This window comes from Lutra lutra, chromosome 6 (genome assembly GCF_902655055.1).
Source record: "Lutra lutra chromosome 6, mLutLut1.2, whole genome shotgun sequence".
Classification (NCBI taxonomy): Eukaryota; Metazoa; Chordata; class Mammalia; order Carnivora; family Mustelidae; genus Lutra; species Lutra lutra.
In genome coordinates, this window is record NC_062283.1 from 94985849 (window position 1) to 95005829 (window position 19981).

Consider the following 19981-nt stretch of genomic DNA (forward strand, 5'->3'; position numbering starts at 1 on the left):
TGGGAGAGGGGCCAGTGGATCTGTACTTACGTGCCTGTTGAAGTTTGAGAATTTCAGCTGTGCAGGGTTAAATATCCCTGCTTCTTTGGGAGATCAATGCATGAATTTCAACAACAGTTTTGGGAACCCCAAAATAGCTGTTTTTTTGCACAAAGGCTATAGTGTATCTTTACAAGTCTTTAATTAGAGATTTTTTGCTATTTTGTTTGAACAGTATTTGGATTACCCAATATGATGATGCCAAATGATTTTTCAATCACTTTCAGACTACAGTCTTATCATTTTTCTTTTATAACATTTAAAATTGGCCGGTGGTTCTGAGACTTTTTGGTGGAACATTACTTAGTTATTACAGTAACCTGATAGCTAGGCATTCATGGCTTGCCTATTTAACAGTGAGGGGATGGAGATTCATGTGATGCCACTGAGATTTAGGTAGGCAATGAATTTTCATGCCGAGACTGGAGTCCTGTCTTTGGCTCTAACTTCTCTACTTTTTGCTTTCTACAAAGCTTACTCTGTTATTAAATATTGAAATAATGTAATATGAATTAAATAATTCCTTGAACATGTAAGTAATGTGGAAATTAAATGTAACATTTGTTAATCATTATTTAGAAAGTGGTAATAAAATAATGTGTTGGAAAAGTCATCATAAATAATGATTTTTAAACAACCAAATTTATTCATTTAGCATTGCTAATACTCCTAAGATTCTGTTCCTGATTTTTGTGTAATATAAACAGAACAAATCAATTGAACATTTTAAAAAATCTTACAGAAACTCAAAACAGTTTTTATAAGGTTAAATTTTTTTTTTTCCTTTTTGGTATTCCATATGAAAATTTTCTTGGCATGTAAAAGGTGGTTAATTGATGCAATGAATTTTTTTGAAAAGATAATTACAGCCTGAAAAATTTGAAGCACAAAAAGTAGATATGTATGCTCTGTTCTGAAGGTATGTGAAAAATGTCAAATTATCATATAAAAACTACTGATATGGAAAGAGCAGGAATTTGGAGTCAAAAGTTAAAGAACAGAGATCTAACTGTACCACTTTCTAACTATGTAATACGAAACAGTTAAATTCTTTGGAAATTAGTTTTTCTCATCTATAAATTTATAGGATTCATCTGTACTATTTTAAAGCAATTTTTATTAAAAATATTTTTTATAAATTGTTACTCTGTAGTAAAGAGCAATGGATGTCATGAATTTCTTTGAGGATCATTGTAACTATCTTTTAAGATTCTGCTGACAAAGGATGGTTTCTTCCTTTACTAGAAACTTGGTGAACGCTGGACAGCAGTGTGCCGTTGGACCGAGGAACGTTGGAATAGGTTACAAGAAATCAATATGTTGTGGCAGGAATTATTAGAAGAACAGGTATGAAACTGTTAGCCATAATGGGCGCGACAGATGGTGAAAAGTAACCTATATTTAATGATGATATTATGATAAACTTGTTTACTTTCCTTTGAAAGGAAAATACACAATGTTTATTATTTTCAAAATCAGATTTCTGTGCATTTTATAACCGATCAAGTAGCTTATTCATAGAAATCATATTATATGGCTTCATGGTAGTAACACTTAATTTGATGTGTTCGTTATGTTAGTATGTAGACATTCTACTTTCATGATTATGATTTCTTATTGTATTTGTGTTGGATATTGTGTTTGGACTTGTATCAACATAGTAGTGCTTAGCACATTTAGCTCAGTAAATAATTCATAAATGAATCCACTCAATGCTTTGTGAATTTTCAATCACAGTTTTTCTTGATTTTTAACCAAGATAAACTACTGAAATTAACAGGAAAATATTATTTAACAACACCATCATTTAATACTGGGTTAATACTATATTTTTTCCAATAAGAATTACTATGGCAAATGAACTTTTGGCTCTGATAAATAAAAAGCTGCCACTGAAGTTTTCAGTCAGAAGTGTGGCCCTTTGCCCACCCTCCATCCTTCCAGAAGAGCAACCATCAAAACAGAATACAAATAAGCAAAACTTTTCTCCCAAAATGTCAGACATTGTGGTTTTAGAAAATAAGCAGATACTTTATTCCCACATTTCAGTGTCCATTTAGATTCTTTTAAATGCATTTCATTTCCATACACAAAAAGCGAGTATATTCTTTTCAAGGGATAAAAACAAGTGTGTGATGTTTTGTGGTTTACTAAATAGGGTGGCAGAGAGAACATCTTAAAAAGTAGGTTGCAAAATTTTCCCAGTATAAATTGTTAATCGCTACCTCCTGCCCCCAGTCTCTGGCCAGAATTTTCTTATTAAGAATCCTTTGATGGATCTTATTCTGACTTCTGACATATTTTCGTTTCACTATATAAATGTTTATGTTTACTTGAACCCTTGTATTCAGGCCAAAGAGTCACAGAGAATAATTAAATTTCACTTCAGTAATGACAGTAGGACACATTGATGGCTAGAGAAAACCATTGTGTTCCTCTTATACTAAGTAAAATAATTTAAAATTCAGAAATACTTTTTAATTTGGTAATAAAAAATCTTAAAAATAGGGAATGACTAGTAGTTTGGCCATCTGTATTTAGATTTAAAACTAACCTCTGAGTGGCTTTCTGCTAGTGTTAGGGATGGAGAATCTTGTTAAGATGTAGAATTGGAAACAATGTTGGTACTTAATATACATATAATTTGCTTTTGCAAATTAAATAAGACTAAATTAAATGAGACTAAATAAATTAAATTAAATGAGACTAAACTGAATCGGAGTTAAAAAATCTTTCAAGAAACTATCTTTTACTCGGTTGTAGAGGCTTTACAACAGTTAGAAATGGGCTCGAGAATTAGTTCCATACTTATGCAGGACAGGCCAAGTGTAAGTGTGGCATGCAGGATATTCTATAAAGAACTTCAACCTACCTTTCCAACTTCAATTTTCCCTCCATCCTTCCATGTCCCCAGGTTCAAACCCTGATTTCCCAGTTTGTAGCCCATTCTTAGACTGTCAGTGCCATGAGAGTAGTGCTGGTTCTTTTTCACTGTTCTTTTCCCAATGCACGGCACATTGTAGCTTCCTCATGGTTTGCATTGTTTTGTTTTCATGTTTTTGAAAGAGTGAATGTATTCTGTTTGTTTTCTAGCCTCTCTGTTTTTACTTAAGGGGTGATATCTGTTAGGGAATGTCTTTTTACCAGTTTTTTCATTTTTGAGCTGTCCTCTTCCTCAAGGAATGAAGTCGTCTATAAACTACCTCTCCCTCCCCCACTATCCTAAAACTAGAAGTCATCTCTTCTTCTTTGGAACTGTGTGACATTTAATGTGTGTGTGTGTGTGTGTGTATGTGTGTGTGTGTGTGTGTGTGTGTATGTATTTAATTCCCAAATTAAAATATAGTGCAGACACCATTATATAATATTTTATATTACATAAATATTATATATTAGAAATATAAAATAAGCCATATATATATATAGTAGTATCTGCACTTTCTTTTGCCATAGTTACTTATGTGCATATCTTACCCCTTTACTATATTGAGGACAGGATCCCTGTTTGCCATTTAATTTCCTAATGTTCATTTTTTTTTTTTTGTGGAATATAGAGGAAAATAAATAAAATAGTTGGAGAAAGAATTGATTCTACTACTAACACAGAACCAAGATTTTTTCCTCCAACTATATAGAAAAGAGCTTCTGCTACAGATAACTGTATTGTGGGAAGAATTATCCCAAAGCAGCCATGTGGTTTTCCATCCCTCTTTCAAGTTTCTCTTTCTGCATTACTGAACATCTTCTTCATGTTGGCCAATGCAGTTTAAATGTCCTTATGTTGGCTTTGGAATATCCTTAAACTTTCTTCTAATCAATTATTCTAATCAACAATTGCTGTTGAACCTGGAGCATTACTGTGATTTTCCTGAATGATGCTGTGGGAAAACCATTGGCTTTGGGGTGTGGGTCTTTGATCTGTTTCTCTCATTAACTAACCAAGTAATCTTAGACATATAATGGCTTATCTCTCTCTCCTCCCTAAAATGCTGTTCTGGGTAAGGACAATTCCTAAGTTTTCTCCTGCCTCTTGAGAGTTATAATGTGATTCCTTTGGAGATTTGGATAGTAATTGGATTTTAACCTTTTAGATCCACCTACCTCCCTGAGAATTAGATTTAATTACCCAGGTGTGGGGGCTAATGTCAGATTGATCTGTTGCAAATCTGAGAAGGATAATATCTTAAAGAAAGATGTATTTCTAGGCCATGCATGTTTCGAGATTGGGTGTTTGAAGTCCTTCCTACCCTAGGTGAGAGTGAAGCCTCAACTAGCATGAAAGTTAAAGACTTGGGAACTCTATTGAATTGAATAACTGAACGATTCTCCAAATATAATTCTGACTTTTGTGATTACTCGTAGTGCTTGTTGAAAGCTTGGCTAACTGAAAAAGAAGAGGCTTTAAATAAAGTCCAGACGAGCAACTTCAAAGACCCAAAGGAACTAAGTGTCAGCATTCGACGACTGGCTGTAAGTGGTGTCACTGTCAACATCTGTCTTGTAAGCCTGTGACATTTTAGTGTTTTCTGTCATTGGTTAACATGGTTTAGTGAATACAGGTTATGGATCCTTATGCAGCACTAGAACACTGCCATGTGATGATCCAGAACCAGGAATCTTAGATTTTAACATTAGTGAACTGCATAGCAAGTAAATTTTACTATAAAATGTATGTTTGCATTTCCTGATGAGGGGGCAGAAATACAGAGTCCTTTTAAGAGGGAGTCTTCTAATAAATATTTGAAATACTAGATTTTGAAGGAAGACATGGAAATGAAACGTCAAGCATTGGATCAGCTAAGTGAGATTGGCCAGGATGTGGGTCAATTACTTGATAATCCCAAGGCATCCAAGAAGATCAACAGTGACTCAGAGGAACTAACTCAGAGATGGGATTCTTTGGTTCAGAGACTAGAAGATTCCTCCAACCAGGTACCTTTTGCTTTGGTTTGTATGCTGTGCCATGAAGTAGAAATTAAATGTTCAGTTTAGTTTTAGTTTTTATGAAATAAAAGAATAGTAGATAAACTGCAAAAAAACTATAAAATTGAGAAATTCACTTGTGAAAAATCTTTAGTTTTCTGAAGTAAATTTTAATAGATCTTCAGAAAGTCTAATATCCGGTAAGTTAACTCTTAGTAAACTGATCATGCTTAGACATGAATCCATTAAATCATCTTTAAATCTTAATCTTATTAATTTAAAAATATATATTAGTGATTTGATAAAAAATACAACTTTGGTTGGTACATGGATATTCATAGCCTTATTGTTTATAATAACACAGAAGTGCATCAGCCTAATGTCCCATCCATAGAAGGATGGATAAACGAAGGTGGTATATCCATGCGATGGAATATTATTTGAGGGTTAAAAACATGAAGTACTGACACATGCTACAGTGTGAATGAACCTTGAAAATATTATGCAAGGGATGCTCGGGTGGCTCAGTTGGTTAAGTGTCTGCCTTTGGCTCAGGTCATGATCCCAGGTCATGATCCCAGGGTCCCGCATCGGGCTCCTCGCTCAGTGGGAAGCCTGCTTCTCCCTCTGCCTTCTGTTCCCCCTCCTTGTGCTCATTCTCTCTCTCTGGCAAATAAATAAATAAAATGTGAGAAAGAAAATATTATGCTAACCACAAGAAGCTGGTCACAAGACTGAATGCACTCTAATTCTCTCTATGTAAAACACCCCAAATAGGCAAATCCATAGAGATAATAAAAGAAGTTAGTCGTCAGCAGGTCCTGGGGGGGAGGGGTGGATGGGCAGGGGTGGACTATTAATGGGTATGGAGTTTCTTTTGGGGAAATGATAAAACTATTCCGCAGTGAGAAGGTGGGGAATGGTCGCACAGTTCTGAACATACGGTAACTACTGAACGGTGTACTGTTGAAGGGAGAATGGGATGGCACGTGAATTACAGTTCAGTAAAGCTGTGACAAAACAATAAAACGTCTGGCTGATTTATCCTTCAGGTGACTCAGGCTGTGGCAAAGCTGGGGATGTCCCAGATTCCTCAGAAGGATCTTTTGGAGACGGTCCGCGTAAGAGAACAAGTAACTACGAAAAGATCTAAGCAAGAACTGCCGCCGCCCCCTCCCCCAAAGAGGAGACAGACTCCTGTGGATGTTGAAGCTAAGAAAAAGTGAGAAGGGATAGAGACATTTTCCAAATGCACTACGGCACATCATGTATCTGTACTAATCACTAATCCTATGCAAATTTAGATGTAATTATTATTATGGAAGTTCAGTTGCTGAACCCTTCACTACCCCTGAGGCTTCTGAGTGTTCTCCTCCACGCTGGCTAAGCATCTGAATGTCTCAGGTGATCGTATTTATCCTGTGTTCAGTCTGGAAAACTGTGTGACAGAACCTTTGCTTCTTCATTTCCCGTGTCTACCTTGGGAGGCTAGGACTGCCCGTGATTGCCTGTTCCTTCTTTCTTTCACTGTGAGAACCCTGGCGGTTTTGCTATAGAAAGATCTCCTTGTTCTTTGTACCTTCCTTCCCTCCTCTTGCCAAAAAATACTAAATGCAGGGAAGTCATTCCTTTGTAGTCTCCTTTTTTTCCCTCATTCCTTTTTTTCCACATTTTCCTTTTTCAATTCTTTTGTCAGATTCATGAACACATTCTTTAGGCTTGGCTTAAAGATCCGTCTTTGACATAAAATGTCTTTTTTTTTTCTTTTTTTTGGTCTTATTGATTCAGAGGAAACTCAGGCTCTTCAGAAAAGGACTAATCCCATCTGATAGAAATCTGATAGAAATTGAGCATCTATATGGCAGCTATGCTGTGGAGCTGGGCTGTGTGACACCCTGGTAACAGACCTCACCTGCCCCAGAGCAGCCGAGCTGTAAATCAGCCCTTCTAGTCTCTCCCTTCTACGGGAGAATCCCGGTGCTGGGATAAATGGGCAATTATTTGGGGCCTGAATAAAAATGATATGATTTCCCCAATGTAGCTTCTGTTAGATGAAGCGGGATTCCAATTTTACTGGATGCTTTTCATTTTGATAATAAGGCTGTGTTTCTGCCTCCTACCAGCCTCTCCCTGCTGGGGCTGGAGGACCCCCAAGGTTCAGGCTGCAGCTGCGGACACTTTACTTGTTGAGGCAGCACAGGAAGAAGAGGCTCCTGATGTGAATATTGCCACAGGTCTTTTCTTCCCCGAGTGTTTATTTTCTGCCCAGTAGATCTGGCCCTGTGTCTCTCCGGTGCTGACTTGGTGCATTTGGAAGCAGGGAACGTTGTAAAAGACTAAGGGTGCAGAGCTATAAAATCTCACACATGGGCCTGTTGTAGAGAGTGCCTTCTGCTGCCGGCAACAGAATCCTGTACCAGAGGTGACCTCAACAATGAGGTCATCGATTCTCTCACATCAATTCTCTTATAGGAAGTCCAGAGACAGGGCATTTGGATGGGATGGTGGGGCTCAGCCTCCTACCATAGGGCTTTTCCGAGGATGTTGACTTTCACCATCATGCGTGTCCTTTGGTGCTCCCAAGAAACTGCTAGAGCATTGGGAAGAGCATCCTTGTAGAACCTGATCTATATGTAGGAAGGGCAGTTTTTCCTTATTTGACTTTTTTTTTTTTTTTTCCAATCAGGGAGAAAGATCTTGCCTAGAAGGCATTGGTTAACTTACCCAGCTGTCTCAATGGCCAGGATTCAGTCACTTGCCCCCAGCTTGGGTGCACGGGAGGCTGAGACTGTCTGGCTTCTTTGGTCTCTGTATTTTTGTTCTGGGGGAGTTGGACCACAGAGGGAAGTTGGGGAGGGGAGTGTCTTTTGGTTGGGCAACCAACTGTGAGTACCATAGTCTTCCAGTCCATGATTTGATTGATGCAGTTAATTCCTGGACAAATAGAAGCTTTTATATGTCCAGTTCATTGTGATCGAGGGCAGTGAGATCTCATTATTAGGTTATTTTTACGGGGAGCCCAAGTCCCTCCCCTTCACGACTACCCATGAGTGCTAATTCTGCTTTCTGAGGCGATATAGAGTCCCACCAGCTCTCTTCAGTATGGTGCCTCGTCAGTATGGGAGGGGGTTTCATATTCCCATTTCTGTGGGCCTTCAGAGTAAAGTCTCCTTAACCATCGTAAGTGTGACATGCTTTCCAGACCCTTTAATGCCGTCAGTCTCCGGTAGAAATCACTATTAGCTTGTCTTAAAATGGGCTGTCAGAGCAGATGTGAGCTCAGTACAATTTATAAAACCTGCTTCAGAAATGGCAGTTTACTTCCCCCTGCTCTTCTTTTGGTGCTGCTGGTGACTGTTTTTATCAGCTCAAGCTATGGAGGGACAATTCTTTGCTATGATGGGGATCTCTGTTAACATGACATGAGACCATTGCTGCTCTGTAAAAACCATAGTCATAATTCACCAGAAACGCTTGAAGGTCTTTCCCCAAAAGAATCAGACAACCTGTGCTCACCTTAAAGTTCCTAAAAATCCCCAGGAGTTTTTTTGAGGAGTCCTGTGGGTAGAGTCCTGGTGAGGAGGACCCACCGAGCTCTACCAGCTATAGGTTTGGAGCCTGGGGCCATTATTTAAAACCTCCGTGAGCTCCATTTCTCTGGCATTAAAAGGGATAATAATAGTCTAGGCATCTCAGGATTGTTGTGAGGATCACTTGAGTTAAGCATAGACACAGAACACTTAGCAAAGGGCCCAGTATGTGGCTAGCAATCAGGGAGTGCTCCCCTCTTGCCCCTGCTCGTGGTGGTTTCCACAGGCCTTTTCGGGTTTGTCCCCATTTTCCTTCCATCCTCACGTCTCTGTTCTGGGTCCCGGGACTACCACAGCCTGCTTTCCTCTGGTCTTGTCTCTCTTTATTTTTTCTGTGCAGTGAGCTCTAGAGGATGAACACAGTCATGCCAGTCCTGTGTTTTCAAGCCTTCACCTGCTCTGTGTTGCCCTTTGGTTATGCCCAGACTCCTTAATCTGTCTTGCAGAGTGGGTTGGTGTGGCTCTCTGCCATGTTGGCAGTGGTCCTTGCCTGTCTAGGGCTCACTGTTCCAGCCACGCCTAGCTGCTTGCTGTTCCCAGTGTGGTCCTCCTTCTCTTTGTTCTCCCTTTGCAAGGAAAACTCCTGGGCATAGTACCGCTGTTGTGCTCCAGGAAGCCATCCCTCCCTGACTGAATTAGGAGCCATTACGGTGAATTCCTGGCATTAGCACCTGGCGAGTTCTCTTGTGATTTACCTGTACTTTCCAATGCCCCGACGAGACAGGAAACACCATGAAGGCTGGGATTGTGTCTGAGTTACCTTCATATCAAGAGGCCAGTCCAGTGCCTGGCATACACTGAACTCAGTAATTATGTGCAATTAAAGGAGACATTAGCTTTAAGAATATCTGTACCTGCTTTTTCCTTTTATTTTCCAATCAAATCTTTTCCATTATCCAAGGGAGTTTATAAAAATGCAAATGATTTCTTACAAAGTTATTCAGTTACTTAAAAACTATTTATTAACGTGACAATATTATCCCTCTTTTCAAACTTTTAATGTAAATGTGTGATTTTACTTTGCCTGGTTACTCTATGTTATGATGCTTTTTTTTTGGAGGCATATTTAGAACATGTGCCTGGGTGGGTGTTTTGATGGCTCTGTCTCTTGAGCCAAGTGAAACAATAGAAGAATAGGAATGACAAACAGTAACATCTGAATCTTAAATCAGGTTTGATGCTGTAAGTGCAGAGCTGTTGAACTGCATTGTGAAATCAAAGACTGCCATTCAGGCTGCAGAGATGAAAGGGTATAAGAAGATGCAAGAGACATCAGAAATGAAAAAGAAGTTGAAGGTAAAACATAAAACAAAAATATCCTTGTGAATAAAATATTTCACTGAGGGTTTGATTTGCTGTTGACATAAAGGTGTGATGGGATCCAAAGGCTTTCTGTAAAATAAATGTAGCTGTAAGGTAGCTTTTAGAACATTGTAGTAAATTGTGAATCAATCAAGCTGGCTGGCAATCAGATCCCTGTGTGGAGGGAGGGATTTTTTTGCCCCTTACCCCTAACTTCCGAGATGTGCAGGACGGAATGGTTCTAAGGTGTGATCTAGTTACTAGTATTATTTTTTACCTTGATTAGGTCTCCCTTAATCTAGTCCCTAATAATGTCTATGACTTTGTGTATGCTGAAGATATTTTGCACTCTGAATACAACAAATGATTTCAAATCTCAAAATCCCTTCAATATACCTTCTTTAGGAAAGAGACTTATTTAAAAAAAATAAACTCTGTGAAAATGTATAGGATCTTAACTCTGCTACTTTGTACCTCATGCGTGTTACTGTAAATTGTGACAAGAGATTGTAGTGACTTAAGTCTTTGGTGTTCATTAGGTGTGGGTGCATCCTTTCACAAAATACTTGGACACCTAGAGCAAGTGTGTATGTAGTCCTGTCTACGTCGGTGACCAAGTTTGTGAAGAGTTTGGAGAACATTTCCAAAACGAGATGTGTGTAAATATCAGGGATGTGAGCCAGAAAGTGGTGTTCCCATGGGGGCTGAGAGGAGCCCAGGACTGTGGTGGTCTCTGTGTTCACTGGGGAAGTCCAGAGGGTGAGGTAGCCCCACACTGGGACCAGAAGGCCCTTGCTTGGAGCTGGGTGGGAAGGCCCAGCCGGCAGGGGTGCCCTGAGCAGAGGCATGGAAGTGGACACCTGGATTGTGCTAGTTTTTGTTGTTGTTCTGTTTAGTGCCAGTTGTGTGTGTAAGATAGTAGAGAGTTCAGGTTGGAGAGGTGGTTTGGAGTCAGACCCCGGTCGACTTATGTGTGGGTGAGAAGTTCGGACCGACTCCTGTCCTTTCCTTGCATTGTCAGTGCTTTTATTTAGAGGTCTCCGTTGCCCGTTGGTTTCCAGATCTAAAGGATAGATTTGTTTGCTCCTCCGACTTGCTGCCTCTACAGCATTTGCCACTGTTCACCCTTCCTTTCTTCTTATACTCTCACAGCCCTTGGCTTCTGTGGCCAGTGATGCTTCTAAAATAATCTGATCAGGTGGCTTCCATGGTGGCAGCTAACTAATGGCTTCCCACTGCGACGGGGATGAAATCCACATGGCCCTGAGGTGCGCCCGGAGCTTCAGCCCTCCCGAATCCTGCTCTTTGCTCACTTCCCTGCCTTCACCACACGTGCTGTTTTCCATGCTAAGAATGGCCCTTATTAAGCCTTTGTGCTGTGTGGCTGAAAAGCCCTCCACTCCAGCCAGTAAGCCTCTTTTAGCCTCATTAGGAAGATTTAAGTGGTTCATCTTTGGACTTCCATGTTGCTTTGACCACACCTCTGTGAAAGCCCTTATTACATTTATGTCATTATTTGTTTCTATGCCTGCCTGGGAGTGCTTAGAAGAAGTGAGGATAATTTCCCATTGAACCCTCTATTTTCAGCACTCAGCAAAGTTCTTGGCTGATGGAAGGAGGGAATGATGGCTGTGGAAAGGGGGATGTGGGAGGCTGTTAGCCTAGAAGCACCATTATCTGAGCCCTCTGTATGGGGAAGAGCTGTGTTGCATCATTTCGTAGGCTTCTCACAGTGCTGAAAAACCAATCAATGAGATTAATGAGCATTTAACAGCCGGATTCTCAAAGGCAGAGAATGTGGAAATTACAGTGATCTTTATGGAACAAGTTCCAGAAAATATTAATAAGTTAAATTCCATCCTGTGACGTAGAAACAGTTTTACTCCTAGATTTTTTTTTACTATAATATTTGAAGGGATAAGAATAAGGACTGTGTTTTTTAGTGTGAGGCATGATTGGAAGTTCCCATGTTTTCCTTTAATATTTATAAGTTCACTTATTTTGTTGTTTTCGACAACTAGTGATGGATGCCGAGAGGGTTGGAAAAATGTAAAATGAAGAAAAGTTAACCATCACTTTAATCTCTAATTTTTCTTGCAAATTGGGGAAAGAGCAGCTTAATTGTGTGTTAGTAAAGGACTACCTTGTTCCAACTGATGCCACACCCAGGTGGAGAATCCCCGCATTCAGTCTGTCATCACCACAAATCAGTTTGCATAGAACAGGCAATAATTCTTCTCTAGTTTGGTGACTTTTTGCATTGATACTTAGTTTAACAAAACAAGTGGTGTTTCTTTGAATCTCTTGTTATATCTTCATCTTTGACTATAAAATAGTCACCTTAAAGTTATACAGATCAAAGTAGGACAGTTTATTAGATAGTGCTTATATGTACGTAAGTTAGAAGTGGGATTCTTCTCTGGGTTGTCTGGTTGAAATGATATGGTTGTCTTAGAAGTTTTGATTGTGCTCTTATGGGCGCTGTTTGCGTAGTTAATTTGATCAGTCGTGAATTGAGAAGTGGGAGAAATTTCAAATACTGACTGTTTATGTGTACACGTGTGTATATGTCTTCATGATTTTGTTCAACCCTTTTCACTAGTTCTGGAAAGCTTTTGTCTTTCTTGTCTTTGAGATATTAAGGACATTGAGACTATCAAACCATAGAGACATAAATATTAAAATTAAGAGCCACTCTTCAAACTTGAGGAACAAAATGCTTTAGTTTGGGTCCCAAAGCATATTATCATAGTTTAAAATTATGTATGAACTATGCTTGTGGTTGAAGTTTACATTAGATCCTAAACTTAGTATAATACCAACAAATAATATCGAGACTCAAATGTTTCTATTTTTCTTGTTAATTAATTTTTGCCCAGTGGTCTCTGTCATAGAATATTCAGCTCATTTTACTTGAACAGTTATTTTTATTGTGTGGCATAAACACTGAGGTTATGTATACAAATAGATATCCTGGATCGAAAACACTAATTTTAATCATTTCCTCCTTTTTTAATTAGTTGTTTCCTCTTGATAGGAACTCACAATTGTACAATTTTTTTCTTTTTAAAAGTAATCAAAGTTTTTTTTTTAAGTAATCAAAGTTTTATGTAATTTGTTTAAATTAGCCTTTTGAAATTTAATCAGCTTTGGAATTCTGTAGGGTAGCTTGGAATTGCATAGTTTTGTCTTGCAGTATTTCTCCTATGTCAACTTTGACTATAATACCGAAAGAGAATGTGGGAGGGACACAAACCCTGAAACTTACAATAATGTGAACAAATTTCATTCATTGAGAAGAAAGTTTGTGGTATTCTTACATTGGAATTTTATTTCCAGGGATTGGAAAAAGAACAGACAGAAAGAAGCCCCAGACTGGATGAATTAAACCAAACAGGACAAATCCTTTTGGAGCAAATGGGGAAAGGTGAGACCCTTGATTATTTTTTTTAAATGTGTTTTAGATGATAGCATTGAATAATTACAGTTTGACAAATTATATATTTATTTTGCACCATAACCTTTCTTCCTTTTTTTCCCCCTAAAAAAAGTGGTTTTCGAAATTGTTTTAGGTAACAGAATCTTTTTTCAAATTAAATCCTATGCGCTGAAGCTGTTCTATAAAACAGATAAAAGAGAAGTTGTTGTGCTTTTATAGAGAGTTAGACAACCTAAAACTCTGATAGCTTAGCAGAGCAGTTGAAGATTGCTGTGGAAGATTTTAAAATTTCCTTCTTTAGGGTTATAGATTGGGAATTTGTTTTGAAGAGGGGTGGCAACGGAAAATTTTACTTTTGTGATATTTGGGAAATGAAGTTACATTAAGGTAAATTCATTAAGGTTATTAGACTTTTGATCACTTCCAAATTAATATGTTAATTTACTCCAGGTATCTTTTTATACTTGAATTTGATAAGGTGTTACTTGTATTTGAAATTTTTACCTGTATTTAAGGACTTTTTTTCCTTTGCCATTAGCCCTCAGTGACTCAGGGGAATGGAAAGATGAATATTTTTGCTGTCAGTTTTGCATATGATACTTTCTTTGGTCTAGCTCTGAAAGACCTTTTTTGTGAGTCCTATGCCTTACTCCAGTGATGGTAAGTGCTTTGGAGGTCTTCTGCAATATTCTTTGACATAAGCCACAGATACCCAAGGTAGAATTAGGAATATTAGTTTGACAAGAATCTTTAGTGAGTGATTTTCAGTCTTTCTATTTTTTAACTTTTTGTTCTGGAAAATATAAATAATGTACAACACAAACAGAATAGTGTAATGAAACTCCTTGTAGCAATTACCCAGCTTCAGTAATTAATGATATTCTGCCATTCTTGAATTATCTATACCTCTACGTATTCCTCACCCCCTTGTTGTTATTATTATTATTGTTTATAGTTTTTTAAACAGCAAAATTTATAGGGAACCTGGGTGGCTCAGTTATTTAAATGTCTGACTCTTGATTTCAGCTCAGGTCATAACCTCAGGATTGAGCCCCGCATTGGGCTCCTAGCTCAACAAGGAGTCTGCTTGTCCCTCTCCTCCTGCCCCCTGTCCCCGCCACTCATGTGCCTCCCCTCTCTAAAATGAATAATTAAATCTTTTTAAAAAGAGAAAGTAAAATTTAAATTGAAATACATGGAACTTAATTGTGCTGTTTTGACAAGCCCATACCCACATAACAGTATATAGAAAAATTCCATCTCTCCAGAAAGTTCCCTGGTATCCCTTATGGTTCAGTCATCCTCTCCCTAAAATCACATTTTTAAAAACTTTCGATTATTTTTACCTCTGCTTTTAAAAAATTTGTAAATAAATTATGCATACATACACACACACACACACACACACACACACACACACAAACTATGGCACACACATACATTTTTACACAAAAATAAGGGTGTGTCCATATATGTCCATTTATTTGGAAATTATTCAGATATACCACTATCCATCCATAGATGTTAGTACAGCTCAATTTATTTCTTTTTTAAAAATATAAACAGAGGGGGTATTTATGGGTATTTTAATTCAAACATCCTCCTGGCTCAGTGTCTTAGTTACCCTGGGTGTGAGTACCCTACTTGGAAATTACTCTTTCAAAAATTTCTTTAAAGAGATCTAGAGAGGGTTGCCTCGGTGGCTCAGTGGGTTAAAGCCTCTGCTTTCAGCTCAGGTCATGATCTCAGGGTCCTGGGATCGAGCCCTGCATTGGGCTCTCTGCTCAGCAGGGGGCCTGCTTCCTCCTCTCTTTCTCTGCCTGCCTCTCTGCCTACTTGTGATCTCTGTCTGTCAAATAAATAGATGAAATCCTTAAAAAAAAAAATAAAGAGATCTAGAGATACAGAGAGACCATAATTTCCCTGGAGATGCCGATTCTTTTGAGAATTACAGTAAATTGTGTGTTGAATTTATGTCAGTTACAATTGTAGATTCTTACTTGTACATCAACATTGCAGTTGGGGAACCAGCCTTTGTCTGGTGTGAATGTACTTTCACAGTACCTTTATGAATCGTTTCACAGTCCATTCATGGGTACTTTCAAGAGTCTCGGTATTGAATTTGCCCTCATTTCTGCATCAGCTTTTAGGTGGCGTGGCAGGATTTGGGTGCTAAGGCTGGTGGGGAAAGGCTACCTGGGGGAGAAGTTGGTGAGAGGCGGTGTGTTACAGTGAGAATGGGAGATGGGAGAGCTCAGGGTCTCCTACCCTCTTCTAGTTTTGTGTCCCTGGGCGAGTCATGTAATCCATTTGTGTCTTCGCTTCCTCACCCAGGAAGTGAGGCATTCACTAGCAGAGTACAGCTGTTGTTGCATGCATTCTTACTATGAATAGGCATCTGCAAAAATTCATACTTGGGAAGCTGAGTTCATGTGAAAATGATACTTGTGGGGGCGCCTGGGTGGCTCAGTGGGTTAAGCCTCTGCCTTCAGCTCAGGTCATGATCTCAGGGTCCTGGGATCGAGTCCCGCATCGGGCTCTCTGCTTGGCAGGGAGCCTGCCTCCTCCTCTCTCTCTACCTGCCTCTCTGCCTACTTGTGATCTCGCTCTGTCAAATAAATAAATAAAATCTTTTAAAAAAAAATGATACTTGTGAAATGCCAAGTGCAATATCGGGGAATATGGCATTCATGGCTGTGTAACGGAATGAATTTTGTGACATAATGTAGACCTGTTTAATTTTATGGGAAATCCTTTATATTTTGTATTACCATGTTTTTTTGGAGCATTGGTAGAGGAAATGCATTCATTACAGGATCCCAATTTTATTTATTTATTTTTTAAAGATTTATTTATTTAGAGAGAGAGAAGTGGGATGGAAGGGCAGAGGGAGAGGGAGAGAGATAATTCTGAAGCAGACTCCTTGCTGAGTATGCAGCCTGACATGGGGGCTTGATCCCAGGACCCTGAGACCATGACTCAAGCTGAAATCAAGAGCTCGCTGCTTAACCCACTGAACCACCCAGATGCCCCCTAATTTTATTTATTTTAAATGACACATTTAGGGTGGGATGGGGACCTGGGCAGTGGGGGTGGTTGATTTGAATAGGGTGTTTATGTTCTGGGTTTAATTTCTTGCTTTTTGAGGAGGGTCTGTGTCACATTAGAGAATAAAAGTGACTTTAAAAAATCTTCCCCACTGTCTTCCCATTTTATCCATTGTTCTAATTTTATAGTATTGTATATCACTTTTCTCTGTGTGGTTTTAGTGCTGTTAATCCTACTGCTCTTATAAACTAGAAATGTTGAACAGAAATGAAAGCATAGTTGGGTGGTTCTTGCTGCTCTGCACCATACCCTCTGCCATTTCCCCTAAGAAATTTGATATAAACCCTGAAACACAGATAATTAAGATAGAGGAAGTTCTTTTACAGAGTGTAATTTGGCAAGAGTCTGCCTAGGTAAGGCTGTAGATAAATGGTTCAGTCCTTTAGAAAACAAGACCTTGGTAAAACAGATGTTCCAATAATCATATTATCGATTTCCTCAAACTAGTTCCATCAAAAGCCCTGCCACAGAGAAATTTGATGGGACTTTTCTGCCTACTGCATTTGAATTATGTTTTGTGGTATCCTGTGAAGCATAAAAAGGTTTTAATCAATGAAATTATCTGTTTCATTCAACTTTCGTGGCTATTTGGTTTTCTTGGTTCAGCCTATCTTTTTCCTAGAGATTGTGAACTAATAAGACAGAGTAGCTGGAAACTTGGATAAGATGGCTTTATGAAATGATGTTTATTATGACTAGCCTATGGAATTCGATGGTGGTCCTATGTCTTGTAAATTTCCTTTGATTCCAGCAGTAATAGATTGAAAAGTGCAAAGTCAAGTGAAAGTAAGTGGCAGGAATATGTTACGTTTTATTCCTTTTAGATAATTAATAAGGTGATGGTCTATTGATTTGGGCTTTTGATTAGTCATTTAAGAGTTGGATGTTTTATCGAAATAGAAAATTTATAACTCAGGATTTCTGGGAGCAAAACAATTAATTGAGGGGCACCTGGGTGGTTCAGTCCGTTATGCATTTGCCTTTGACTCGGGTCGTGATCCTGGGGTCCTGGGATGAGTCCGGTGCTGGGCTCCTTGCTCATTGGAGAGCCTGCCTCCCCTCTGCCTGCCAATCCCCCTGCTTGTGGGTGAGCACTCTTCCTTTATGACAATTAAGTAAATAAGATCTTAAATAAAAGAATTATTTTAAAAGAGCGTAGTTTTCCTTGCCTGATATGCAAATTATGCTTTAATTATTACTTGATATCTGTCTAACTTACAATATCTCAAGCTTAGAGGAAGGGAGATTTAAATTTTGATAATTGGTTTGAAGAGGCAAAATGAATGAATTATAACATATTATAGTGAATAACTACTTTTTACCTGTTTTCTAGATGAGTAGTGATAATTTTCCATCTCATAATTTTATCAGCTTTATCTTCTCTCTTGGTTAGCATAAATTGCCCCGACATGCAAGTGAAGCAGCTGATGTTATTCCTTTGCCCCCTAGAATCGAAATAATGTGACAGATGCAAAGCTAGATCCCCATTGCTCAGATGGTTTGTCAGGAAAATGGTGATTTGTTTCATTTATGACCCTATTAGTAGAGATACATGAACTTGGGCTGTGTTGTGGGTGATTTGCCTGCGTCTCATATGCTAATAACCTGTGTGTGATGCTGGCCAGTGAACTTCAGCACATGAGGTGGGTGATATATTCAAATTACATCATATCATGTTTGCATTTCTCATTTTCAGTGGATGCAGTGTGCTGTAGTATTTTTAAGATTGCATCGTCTGTGGATCCCAAGGACCTTTTGTTTTACAGCCGCTTTACTCCTCAGAGCTCTCATTACCCTGGATTTCGATTGTATATGTTTACAAAGCACTGTTGTTTTTCTCCCTCCTACTCAAATAAGAAAGTTGTTAAGCCCATTCTTTCGACATGCCTGCTCTCCTAAGGGGATAAAGATGCCTTTGTAGATGTCCCATACTTTTTCAGAGTAATTTGCAATGATTTGATGTATTTTATACTCAGGGAAGGACTGCGATACAACTTATTATTACCTATCACGATTATTTCTACATTCTTTACCTCTCAAATATATGAGACAAAATTATAGGACTTCGGTAATAAGCAAAATGCCTTTTTTTTTTTTTCCTGATGTGTTTCAGAACATCAGAATGTGGTAGATCATCTTACCCCTGCATTGATATTTTGGTATTTGCTGGTCCATGTGTGGCATGCCCAGGAGGTTTGCGGATGCCTCTTGGGGCTGGCTGCTGGCCTGATGCTTCTGCACTCACCAGGTTGCCCCCCTATGCTAGTTCTTGCCATTCATTCTGCAATTGCTAGGATGCTGTGGTTGGGTCACCAAAGTCTCTTTGGAGCTACTTCCTCCATTGTTCAGCCAGCTGTCTTTCCTGTGATGATAGAAGGTTTACCTTCTCACGTCAGACCTTTGGACAGGTCCACAGCATTCACTGAATTTCTCTGGTCCCATCTAGAAGCTGGTGGAGGGGTAGGATACACATATTCTTTATAAAAGTCCATGGCTGCAGCTCCACTAATGCGGCTCTGGGGATAGCATGTTCTCCCGAACAGCCGTTTCAAGCTCCCCCTTCCCCACTTTGGTCAGGGAATGAAACATAGTTACTCTTACCGGCATCATTATAATTTTGTTGTTGTGTTACAAGGGACTTAAGGGAGTGATCATTATATGTGACATGGCCTCATTATTTTGAATAGGTTAGAATGTTTATAACAAATTCAAAACCAGTTTTATAATAACATATGAAGTGTCTGCTTATTTTTTTATGTCTGTGTAGAGGGTATTCCTACAGAAGAAATAAAAACTGTGCTGGAGAAGGTGTTCTCAGAATGGAAGGATGTGTCTCAGCGTTTAGAAGATCTAGCAAGAAAGATTCAGCTACAAGAAGATATAAATACTTACTTTAAGCAGCTTGATGAGCTCGAAAAGACCATAAAGGCAAAAGAGGAGTGGCTAAAACAAACTTCCTCCCAGCAACCCATGCTGAGTTTGAAGGACCCCTGTCAGGTAAAGAGAGAACCATCCAGAGCATGAAAGCCTTCTATGCCCAGTCCTGTACTTGAAGAAGATGCCACTTGTATTGTAAAATTTAGGTGAATTCATCTTCAGTCAGTTCCGTGACCCTGTTTTCTCTTCCGTAGCGGGAACTGATAGATCTGCTGGCCCTCCACCCCAGAATTGAAATGGCGCGTGCCAGTTGCTCAGCCCTGAAGTCTCGTCCTTCTGCTCCGGATTTTGTCCAGGAGGCCTTCGAGAGCCTTCTGGGCCGCTACCAAGCTGTGCGACGGGAGTTAGAGCGTGGTCAGCAACAGCTGGAGAAGGGTAAACCCATCCTCTTGGTTTTCTTAGTTGAAGGCTCTGTTGTCTTCTCTTTCAGTTTGCTGTAACGTAAAAATCACTTGCCACATGTGGGCAAAGAACACGCTCCCTCATTCTGCCCCAGCCACATTCTGTTTTCCTCTCTACCTGCTATTGTTCAGGGTCTGAAAATATATTCAGAGTAGTTCCTGGATTCACACTTGTTTGGAAAAGTGCAGACAGCTTTCACCTGCTCTAAAATCATGTTTCTAGGAGATAATGACTTTTAAGG

The 19981-nt window shown here is 39.1% G+C and overlaps 1 protein-coding gene across 5 annotated transcripts in view; it reads left to right on the top strand.

The window, feature by feature from the left end:
* The window catches only part of UTRN (utrophin), a 513165-nt gene that overhangs the window by 144394 nt on the left and 348790 nt on the right, over positions 1-19981 (top strand). For all 5 annotated transcript variants that reach the window (XM_047733710.1, XM_047733711.1, XM_047733712.1 and 2 more), the window contains 8 exons: positions 1285-1386; positions 4402-4509; positions 4792-4971; positions 6015-6184; positions 9725-9848; positions 13194-13281; positions 19169-19398; positions 19533-19713. In XM_047733710.1, coding sequence (XP_047589666.1) covers positions 1285-1386; positions 4402-4509; positions 4792-4971; positions 6015-6184; positions 9725-9848; positions 13194-13281; positions 19169-19398; positions 19533-19713 — 1183 coding nt within the window. The remainder of the gene's footprint in view (positions 1-1284; positions 1387-4401; positions 4510-4791; positions 4972-6014; positions 6185-9724; positions 9849-13193; positions 13282-19168; positions 19399-19532; positions 19714-19981) is intronic.